Source organism: Lepidochelys olivacea, assembly GCF_965140295.1.
Source record: "Lepidochelys olivacea isolate rLepOli2 genome assembly, chromosome: 11".
Taxonomy (NCBI): Eukaryota; Metazoa; Chordata; order Testudines; family Cheloniidae; genus Lepidochelys; species Lepidochelys olivacea.
The window spans coordinates 61,132,975-61,144,268 of record NC_140421.1 but is presented as its reverse complement, the minus strand read 5'-3'; the positions used below and the strand labels follow the sequence as shown (position 1 = coordinate 61,144,268).

General features: G+C 37.0%; 1 protein-coding gene across 1 annotated transcript in view; it reads right to left on the bottom strand.

The window, feature by feature from the left end:
* Positions 1-984: 984 nt before the first annotated feature.
* NBEAL1 (neurobeachin like 1) overlaps positions 985-11,294 on the bottom strand; it is a 139,298-nt gene continuing 128,988 nt past the window's right edge. The window contains exons 54-55 of the mRNA XM_084643634.1: positions 10,967-11,102; positions 985-8,228 (exon numbers count right to left, since the gene is read on the bottom strand). Coding sequence (XP_084499760.1) covers positions 8,127-8,228; positions 10,967-11,102 — 238 coding nt within the window. The 3' untranslated portion in view covers positions 985-8,126. The remainder of the gene's footprint in view (positions 8,229-10,966; positions 11,103-11,294) is intronic.

Sequence of the window (11,294 nt, the reverse complement as noted above, 5' to 3'; positions counted from 1 at the left end):
CCCATTACTCACCATTTTTATTTCTGTAGGAACTGACTAATCTCAAACATTTCCTTGCAGCATTAGGGGAGGATACCCTCCTGAGGCTAATTTATGCAGGTTGAACCTCTCTAGTCCAGCACCCTTAGGACCTGACCGGCACTGAACCAGAGAATTTGCCAAACCACAGGAGGTCAATGCAAAGTGCCAACAGGTCTCCATAGATGTGGGAAGTAGGGGTGCAGGGGGGGGTGCAGTAGCCCCAGGCTGTGAATCAGCTGTTCGCAGCGCTTTGCAAGTGCTGGGAGGGGGAGGAGTTGGTAAGCGCAGGGCCACCAGTGTGCAAGAGGTGCAGAGGGAAGGGGCAGAGGGTGGGAGCTTGGCAATTTTTCCCCATAGGTGCTCCAGCCTTGGAGCACCGATGGAATTGGCGCCTATGTTGGACCACGGATGTTGACAGACCAGGAAGTGCCAGCTTAGAAAGCTTCAACCTGTAGTACCGTTTTAATAGTTGGTGTAGTGAACTGAGGGGTCATGAGAGAAAGCAGCTCCCTCTTCTCTGCTTAGCTGCTGAAAGGATTTGCCATGCAAGGGAATCTGAAATAGGAGCACCAGAAACCTATATCCATCTGAAGATTTTGTGGTTCTCCAGCCTTTCCTGGGAGTACGAAGACTCCCCTATTCACTTGCTTGCTGAAGGGAGCTCTGTTTCTTCTCCCACTAAAGGCAAGGGGAATACTTCCCCCCAAACTTCTTGATGTTAGCAGATTAGGAGTCCAGGTCAGAGCAGTTCATGCTGCCCAGCCTAGATTTCCCCCCTCCAGAGCCTATTATTTATTACCTGTCTTAGTAAAGTGCAACAGACTAGTAATAGTTCCTAAACATTCCAACCCTCGTGGCATAGTTATAAATACCTGGACCACACCATGAAAAAAGCACAGAGAAATCACACATCTGATTATTATTTATTTGCTCCAGCCCCAGCTGTTATATACAAAGCTAATTTAATAATCATTATGTACAAAATAAGTGTGCATTTTAAAAATTTAGATTACAAATTTGCAAATACTAGAAAAAAGTGCAAAATTTTAAAACATCTTCCATCATGCTGTACAGAAACAAATCCAACATTAGCCAATATACACACTTAAAATTATTAAAACTTAGCCATTGGAACATAACACATATTAAAATAAGACAAACAGTATATACGAAACCTTAAAAGCACCCAGAAGGGATGAAGGTATTGCACAGAAGACTAACAGCAAATTCATTATACTGCCAGAAGGCTATTAGTGTTCAATATATCTAGTTTCAACTAACTAAAATTTGAGTTTATTTAAAGGCATTTTTGGCATTAAATCCATTTGTAATCATATAATTGCACAATCATAATTACTAGAATTAAGAGATGGTTAATTGTCACACTATCAATAAGGCTTAGTGTTCTGTTTCCACCAAAAGTTATAGTGATTTAAGCAAATGCCGAGGCACACCTTAGTGAGTCTCATTTTCCACTCTAAAAACTCTTTAAGAAAACTTTGTTTTAAGTAGCAGCACTATCTCCAAGAAATTGCTCAGAGAGGGTGGCTCTTTTCAGACACTGTGGCCCCAACCCTTCACTGAGCAATGCCTGGACTGCTCCTGCAGAGCTCATTACAGGAGCAGAACACGAGGCAAGCTTTCATTACTTGAGTCCCTGAAATTACTTCATTTAAGTTAGGATACTACTGAACACAGCTCATTTGTTAATGACTAAAGAAAATACTCCTACTTAGATGCACATGGGATTTCTGGTTTTAAGGGTTTGTTTCTAGGCAAATGATGGTTTCAGTTTAGGAATAAAAATTCATTATTGGTATTTGAAAATTTTCCTTGTTATATTAAAAACATTGATCTCTGCTACTCCCTCCCCAATTGTAAATTTTATTGGATATTTAATCTCACACTGTTGCTTGGGTGAGGTCATATTTTAAAACTGGAAACCCTATATCTATCCTCACTCATAGTTTGGAAATACGATTGGAACAGGAGACCCTTCCTGCCCAGCATTTTGGAAGGATGGCTAGAAATAGTGGACAGTAGATTAGACATGAGTTTGCAATATCAGAAAGAGCCAGTAGGATTTCTATACACTAGTCGCAATACCCCACAGAGCATTCAAATTTGAGACCAGAAATGTCTAAGAGTCCAGACAGAAGCAACGCATGAATAGAGCTAGAGGACCTGGGTTCTGAGGAAAGACTGAAATAACTATACATGAACAGTTTGGCAATTAAATATAGTATGTGAAAGGCTCAGGTATCAAAGAAAACACCTTCAGTATTCCAAGGGGATACAGCTCTGTGGGAGATGAAATTGAACAAAGGAAAGTCTAGATTAAATATCAGCAATAATTCCTCAAGCATCAGGTTTATTAGACTGTAGACCTATTTCCAAGAGTAGAAATGAAAACCCTAGCACCTGACACATTTAAAAGTAAGCTACACCAAGCACCCTACATTTAGTGCAAGGAACAATTCTGGACTGTCATCTTGGGATGGACAAAATACACCTTTTAGGTTATCTTGCTTTCTTCGACTCAGTCCCGAGGTCAGTGATGCTAAGGTGCTTTGAAGGAAAGGTGCTTAGGCTCCAACGGAAGGGGTCAACCCTATTGTACTAGCTGTACAGTTCCTGCTACCTAGTTTGAATTGCAGTAGCCTGGCAGGGGACCTGCAGGCCTTTGGAAGAGTGGGCTAACAAGGGTTATTAGAAGAGGCAAGGACTACAGAGTGAGACTGGGTTCCTCAGAATGCATGGACTCACCCACTGAACTCCCCACCTGTATTGCCTCCATTTGGTTCAGGTGTGGGCCTCCAAAGAGGCTACATACAGATGGGTATTGGAAAACTCTACCACCAAAACAAGGGAGGAAGTTCACTTTGTAATACTGAATGCAACTCTTGAGATTCAGCAGAAGAAATTATTTTAAACCTACATCTATAAATTATTACAACCTGTCATGGGAGCACTTGATTAAGTAGCTTTCTTGTATTTACATCTCAGACTAGTGGATCTTAATTATTTGTTACATAGCCACCCATGACTACACTTCTACAAAGAATGACAGACTCAATAAAATGGATTAAAAATAGCCCAGTTTGCACCATTACTCCATAGCAGTATTGTGAAGTGTAAATGATCTAAGAATCGCCTCTTCGACAAACTTCTTAACCCTCTTAATACTGAGCTAGTGTAGAACTATTAACATTTCAGCGTATAGTTAGTACATTCTGTTAATCAAATCTGAGATTATAGATTTGTTCAAGATTACTGATTTGTAGAATTTAATTGGATGTTTACAGAATCTATATGCCCAATCCTATGAACAGATGTAGTGCTCACAACTGCGAGTCGTTCCATTGCTGTCATAGTAGTAAGCTCAATGAACTGGTTCAGGAAAGCATTCCCCTCCGGGACAACACTTGAGTGCTTTCCAGAATTAGGGCCTTCAGCTGTTCCACAGGATCAGGCCTAACAGTATATTTAATAAAGAGTCTTAGCATTTCCTCCAAATAAAAGATCAGATTATTAATATACCCCTTCAGAAGAAAAAAATTTAACCTAGTCTCAAACTCTCTACAATACTGTAGTCCATAAACAAACATACTTCTTCAACTAAGTAACCTACAAGATGAAATCTTTTTCTAGTGGATGATATCTTTAAATGTTCTTACTTGAGATTCCATATATAGCTAATGGGTAGGATTTTCATCAGAGCCTAAGGGAGTTAGATGGCCAACACCCACTGAATTCTATTAAGACACAACTATCTTAACCCAGAGTAATGGGAGATAACTCACTGGCTATCCCTTCCTAGATTGTGGGAAATTTTTTTTTTTTAAAGGGGATGGAATTCTATTGTTTTAATCCTTTGCACTGCAGGAGAACTCTGATTTTTAAGACATTAAAGAGGCTCCTTATCAAAATAGTCAATTCAGTAGGCTACTTAAAAGCCCATATGCCATTTAAATTAAAAAAATTATAATATTTGTAGTTAAAGCAGGTATTGAAGAAAAAATTTGCATAGATGAATATCTAGATTAATCAAAGATCTTACTGGGTGCTTTCTGAATTAAGGCCCCCCCTCCACAAACATTTTAAATAAGAGGAAAAAGATTGTTTAAACAGGGTTTTTTTGTGTGTGTGCTGAGAGTGGGAAGATAGGTGGATGATGGAAAAGATAAAGTTTCAAAGATTGCACAAGATGAGTATGATACACAGAAAATAAAGAATATACTGATGCAATATTACCCACGTACTTTTTTTGCCCTTAACTTGGACAAGGAGCATATAAATCTTTGAATGCTGGCAATTCCCAAATGAACACTTACTATGATATTAGATAATTTTTCACAGTACATAAAAATAAGACAACCAAAAATAATTACCACCACTGAGGCTTGCAACATTCATCGGTAACATTGATAATCAACAAAAATTTTATTGGAAACAAAATTATTCTAGGTTTCAGAGCAGCAGCTGTATTAGTCTGTATTCGCAAAAAGAAAAGGAGTACTTGTGGCACCTTAGAGACTAACCAATTTATTTGAGCATAAGCTTTGAAGTGAGCTGTAGCTCACGAAAGCTTATGCTCAAATAAATTGGTTAGTCTCTAAGGTGCCAAAATTATTCTAAGCACTTCCCCAAACTGTAAGTGGAAGTTACTGAATACTGCTAGCTGTTGAATCCAGTTTATAAATTACTAGGAAGAGATGAGTCAATATTCAGCTTTTTTTTAAAAATACATATGTTTACAGTGCTGACTTAACTTTTCTTTTAAGTCCACCTCACAGGTAAGCAGTATTTTTTAGTTTCTATAGATATCACTGTGGTCTCCAATGGTTAAACAAAAGACAGAACACCTACAAAAGGGCCTTGAAAAATTCTTAGCGTTACATAGCAACTATGTATTCAGACTAGCCTGATCTGAATTCATAGTCAGAACTGCGTCATGTCACAGCTTTACTTTCTAAAACAAAGTTAAATAAATTGTAGTGTAAAAAGACTAAAGAGAACTTGTATTTTATAACTATTTTTCCTCTATGAGAAGAGCAGAGGGGATGGTATCCAAGAGCACTATTACCTTGAAGAGTCATCAAAAGTAAAAATTTAAATCTTAGAAGAAGTGCAGTGCACTAATTCCGTGTCCACGGCTCTGTGTGGACTGCAAACCAGCCACAACTCAGACAACCACAAAAAACAAACAACTGTATAATTAATTCAAGAAAAATTGAAAGAAAATAAGTTAAAAACAAGTGGAACACCAGCTAAATTCTTCCTTACTTATAGCTCTCACATACAAACTACATCTTTTATTTACAGCTTCCTTTTACAAATTAAGCAAAGTATAGCTTGCAGACAGACATTACTGAGTAGTTAAAAAAATTGACTGCTGCTGGTGCACGAAAAGACGACAAGTTGAAATGTAAGTAGCACCTTTCATTCTCAAGGGACCAGATGCTCAGCTATGGCCAATCTGCACGAAGTGCAAGTAGTGTGTGAATGTGATTTAACACTCACCTTTGTACTCCCATGATCTTGCTGCTGCTTTGTGAAGGGTTGGTCCCTTAGTGCCAAGACAGAGCATTAGGAGGGCAGCTCTAATTTATACCAGTAGCTAACATTCGTGAGGCTTAACTAATGCTGGTAAAGCACCAAAATCGTTGGATTAAAGTGTTATATATTCAGATTATCATTAATACAAATGCCGGAATCTCTCCAATTTCTAAACCCACATTACATTTTGTGGAGGTTGACCAGTTTCCCTTATTTTCTTACATGGATACAAATGCTAAAATTTTAGCACCAGTTCAAAAATTAAAACTTTTGCATAAAATACCTAATACAAATAAAGATTCTTTCAAAAACTTACAAGTGAACCTCTCTGCACAAATGACAACAGAAAGACTTATGTTCTGGCCAAGCATCACACAGAACATTAACTTTCTAAATGTCTCCACTTTTGTCTGCTCGTCAAACAGTCTTGCAATTTTAAAAAATTCCAAATATACACATTTAAGATCTTAAATGTACAGTTATAAAACCATCACCCACACTACCCCCAAGCAAATTCATTTGAAAATTCATTATAACCCCTCTTAATTCTCATAAAATCACACGTTCAAAACTGTGATTCTTCTAAACTTCTGTCTCAATAATTCTTCAAAATCTCTTACTTGTGAAATTACAATAGACAAACCTACTTCACATTCACATACACTTAATACTTCCAGAGTATCCTTGGTATTGTTATTGTATCAGTAACCAGTTAATTTCTTTTTTTTTTATGTAGACTTTCTTCCCATGTCCATAACTCATTGCAAAGTGGGGAGGGAGGGAATGAGTGACCAAGAGAAACGGGGTTAAATATCATACTGACAAGTGCCACAGAGAAATCTTTCCATTTCCCCCTAATTTCCAGATGATTTGATCTGTCACAGTGATTAGTGTTCTAGTTATACATAATCTCATCTAATTTGTTCACTGATCAGATATAATTTGAAAGTAATGGCTAAAACAAGCAACACAATACGTTTTAGATTAGTTAGTAATAAGGTCATTAAAATATTCAGTGTATAAAAGCATGATATCGGGTCATTATTTTCTTTATGAAATTAAGAAGGGGAAGCTGATTTAAGAAAAAATGTGCCTTGAAAAGAGTGATAACTACTTCTTTAGATAATCAAGAAATATCGCGCTAAAAGTGCATGAATTTAGATTGCACCGTATGGGGTGCCTCCGGTAGTTCAACTCCTCCCCAGTCCTAGGGGAAATCTGACACTATTTAGAAAAGATACAACACATACTCACTTCCATAAGTAATAAAATAAGGAAGAAGAGGGGAGAGGTGTCTGAGAAATATTAACTAAATCAATTCTGTATCTGCATTGGCTACAGAGACATCTTGTTTTCAATTACTACCACTTCCACAAAAGATGTAAAGGAACAATATTTTCCTCTATTTATATAGAGTCATATTCCCACCTAAAAAAAATAACCCTTTGCCCTGAAGGCAAGGTTTTCCCAGGAGTACTTGAGCTTTTGAGTACTATTTTTGTTGTTTACAGTATACGCAGGGCTGTGATGTCTTCCTCTCCCTCATATGTACCTGGATTTTTCTACTTACTTTTCCGGCAATATGAATATGGCTAAACCAGGTTACTTGTTTGACAAATACAGAGCCAAGAAACAAGATATGCTAAATGTAAATTATGATGCAAAGTTTTTCAGGTCATCTTAATTAGAAATTAGACATTTTGGTTTGCAGTAATTATACTATTAATGAAACAGAACAACTCAATCTTGACAGACATGGAAATGTGATTCTCATTCCCTCTGTATTAATACGAGGCCTTAAAACTTGTAAGGGATTTCTAAATGTGAGTGTTGCTATGCCAAACGACATAAAGAATGTTCTGCAGCAAATATTCACCGTATTCCAATTCCTACGAGGTTATAATTCATTGTTGTTCTTCAGTTAAACAATTTCTGACAATCAAGTACTGCCATTGAGGTGCTCCCTGCAGAACAGTCTAAAAGGGATTTCCTCAGGAGCCACGCAATAGAGGATTATTTATAATCATTTACAGTAGTACACAGCAAGCTGATTGGTCGGAAGAATATATCTGAAGTCATAACTCTCAACTGTCCCAATTTTATCAGTATATCTGCAATTGAAGGAATTTTCAGTATATTATCCTGGAATTACAAAGATGTAAATGAGAATGGGATATTTTCCTTGAATTTGAGTTAATATCTTCCAGGCAAAAGAGGAACATCTAGCATTATTCACCTGTATATGATATCATCTGTGGTTTAACGCACTTACAGGTCTTTTTCTGAAACTACGTTCCAGCACATAATCTAGACAGAGTTCCACTGCTATCAAATCAATGTGATTAGGAAAAAAGTAATAAAACCAATTGTGGGCTAATTTGCATGTGTGCATATGAAAATTACTGTACCTCTACCATATGTTGGTCTTCAACTGACTGTCAAGGATAAGTCCCTGAAACACTCATCAGAAAGTTGAGAGATATGTTTAGAGTGACCAAAAGACTAAACAAATTTCTGGTATCCATGAGAGAATTCAGAAGCAGCAATCACTTGGAATCTTGAGTGTTATATTCAGTCTCTCCTGAAGAAATCTGGCTGAGCCGTTTGCTTGATCCCCACAGCTTTCGGGAAAGCTGACCTGAGCGCATCTGTTTAAAGTAATCCAGAGAAACAAAAGGAGGGGGAAGGGATAAGGTGGATAAATTAAAAAAGGAACTTCAGACGCTGATTCTGGAGAAGTGCAGACAATACAAGGTACTGCACAAACACAAAATTATACCAACAGAAATTATTTCAAAACAAACAAACAAAAAAGGTAACATTTTGGGATGATTCTTGGATTGGCACAAAAGAACAAAAAGACAAATATTGATCATTATCTTTTCCACTTTTGAACAGTTAAATGGATGCTGTCAGGCAAGTTAGGTCTAATATTTTACCTACTTTAAAATTGTTCTTATTTTGTGGGAAGTGGGTTCTGGATTCTAAATGGCTATTTTGTTAAAAAGAAAAAATGATTGCCAAGTGGAAATGAACAAAATTAGTAGGAAGAGCATTTTATTTTAAGAGGGAATTACTAGAAATGAAGAGTACTTGACAAGGTCCTGTAAGTGATGGACTATTGCAGGGCAGCGATAGCAAAATGGGAGGAAGAGATGGAGAGGAGTTCTCATGATGCCAAATTTCTAGACTTCCACTGATCCTGGGTGAAGTGTTCAGTGCAAGAATTAAACAAATGTAGTCTACAGTGAATATTCCATAAGTAAAGACAAGTAATAAGTTGTTCAAAGTGACAAGTAACCAAAGGCAATGTTAAATCATGGATCTAGTGAATTTGTATCATATTTGACTATCTGACAATATTCTGTCAGAAACTGTTTCAATTATCTTCATAACTAGCAGACCTGGGATTGACCAGTGGCGATCCTATTCTGGCAATAGACCAGAATATAAAATCCCTTATGGTTAAAGAAAATCATCCTTTAATGGCACAAAGTTCAGGAAAAGTTTCTGATACTCATTTCAGAAACTAAGTTTCTCATCAGAAGTCTGGCACTTTGTAACTATGTATTGAGCAGCTAAACAGAATCCAACAAACCATTAGTGGTGTCAGCTTGAACAGGGAACAATCCTGCAGACTTCTGCAGTGTTCTAAGCAACTATATAGTTTTCTAAACCAGAACACAAATTCATTGTACTCCATCTCTGATTATATTGTCAAATCATAAAGACAAAATGTCAACCTTAGTCTCGACAGCACTTTACTATTATGTTTAATAAAATATGTAGAAAGAACCTCCATTTGTTCTAAGGCTAAATATAGTATCCCCACTGAAGCCCAACTCGTAACAGAGAGTACCTTCTGTAGGAGGAATTTGGAAGTCCTTAATTTCTTATCTCCATATTTTACTTGTCAAACAAAAAAGTTAATACCTTTTAAACACAATAAAATGATTTTTACAAATCGGAGGAAACAGGAAAATATGGGATAAATGTTGTCCCTACCATTATTGTTTTTTAATCTGTTTATATAGATATTAATCCTCCAAATTCTCTGAATTATAAACTGAAAACACCGATAAAGCTTGTGGAAAAAATCTGCATATCCTTAGGAGGAATCGAACTCTAGGAACATAGGACAGTGGGGAAGTCAGATTTCTTTGTTCTTAATTAAATTTACTTTAAGTCTCAGATAATGAACAACAAATTCCAGCCTAGCAAAGAGTTTTTCTAAGACTGAAAAATCTTTATAAAAGACTGATGATTGTTAAAAAGCTATCACAAGAGTCTCTTATCTACAACACAAGAAGCTATCCATTAACTCTATAATAGAAAAAGTTGTTTAACTTGAAATTGCTGTACGTTTTGCCACTGATTTCAATAGAAGCAGGATCAGGCTCTCATTCCATGAAGATCCTAAGCAGGATATATTTCAGTAAACTCTATGTTCCCTTAACTAGAAAAATTTCAGACACTGAGAACTAAGATGCCAGTATGTTTTCAAAATTTATAAAATATATGTTACTTTAATGCCTACTTTTCTAGCAAATACTGAAGGTCAAACAGAGCTTTCCTCAATTTAAAGTCACCCTTCTGGCTGTAACGGTTAACAATAGGAGCTTTCAACTTAAAATATACTGTAGCACTCCAGAGATTCAGAAAGCCTAACCCTGCCTCTCTTCATAATATTGGTGAAATACTTCGACAGAGGTGTTACAAGTAGCAGTTACTGTGAAACCCGTTTTGAACATGACGAAGTGGGTATTGCTATTTTACATATGGATGCTTTGTAACTGATAGTGCATATGCAGTACCTACAAATTTACATCCACCGTAAGGAGCACAGAGCATAGGGGAGGCTACACAGGATATCTTTGTGCAGTTACAGTGAGAGAGTCCGAATGGTGAGAAATATGGAATTTTTCAAAAAGGGAGGCAACATATAGTAAAGGATATCTGACAAAAGCCAAAACTTAAAAGAAAGTAGCTCATTCTTTTTTGTTTCCAATTTTCTTCTGGGAAGTTACTTCATCACTTATAACGAAGGTATCACATACTATTCAGAACTTGTGTCTGAGAAGTGACAGACAACACTAGCACATTCAGAAAATGTTATTCTGTCCTCTTGTTTATTCGACTGTGATAAAGTCTGCAGATTAGTCCAACTGAATCTGCTTTTTCCCCACCAGCGTTCCCTATATGCTTATTTCTTATAGAGAAATCTCTATGCATAGAGCCGTCTCAAAAATTATTTCTTCCCCCCTGAAAACTCAAACTTGCTCTTAAGTTTGCCCTGCCATAGAGGAGACCTCTTGCTCAACTGGAAAGCAGAAATAAGTGAATTTCCCACTGTTCGGTAGACAAAGTTCTTGATGGTGGGTTTTACCTCAGCTGGCTTGCCAACACCAACGACAATCAACTTGCCATCCTCCAAGCCTACAAGGATGTGGCTGTATTCTTTGGTAACAGAAATGCAGTGAATCGGCAGTCGCATGGCTAAGGGGGAGATGCTGAGATTCAGGCTGAAATAAGCAAAACCACACAAAAAATGCATTAAATATTTAACTGCTATCCATTATACATAATGGACAGAGCCATACTACAGCTGAACTCACTGAGAGTGAACTCAGATGCATTAAAAAATGGGGTTTCACTGCAAATCCCAATCTGTTTCAATACACTATAACTCAAGTTACAGTGAACTTCTTTCACAT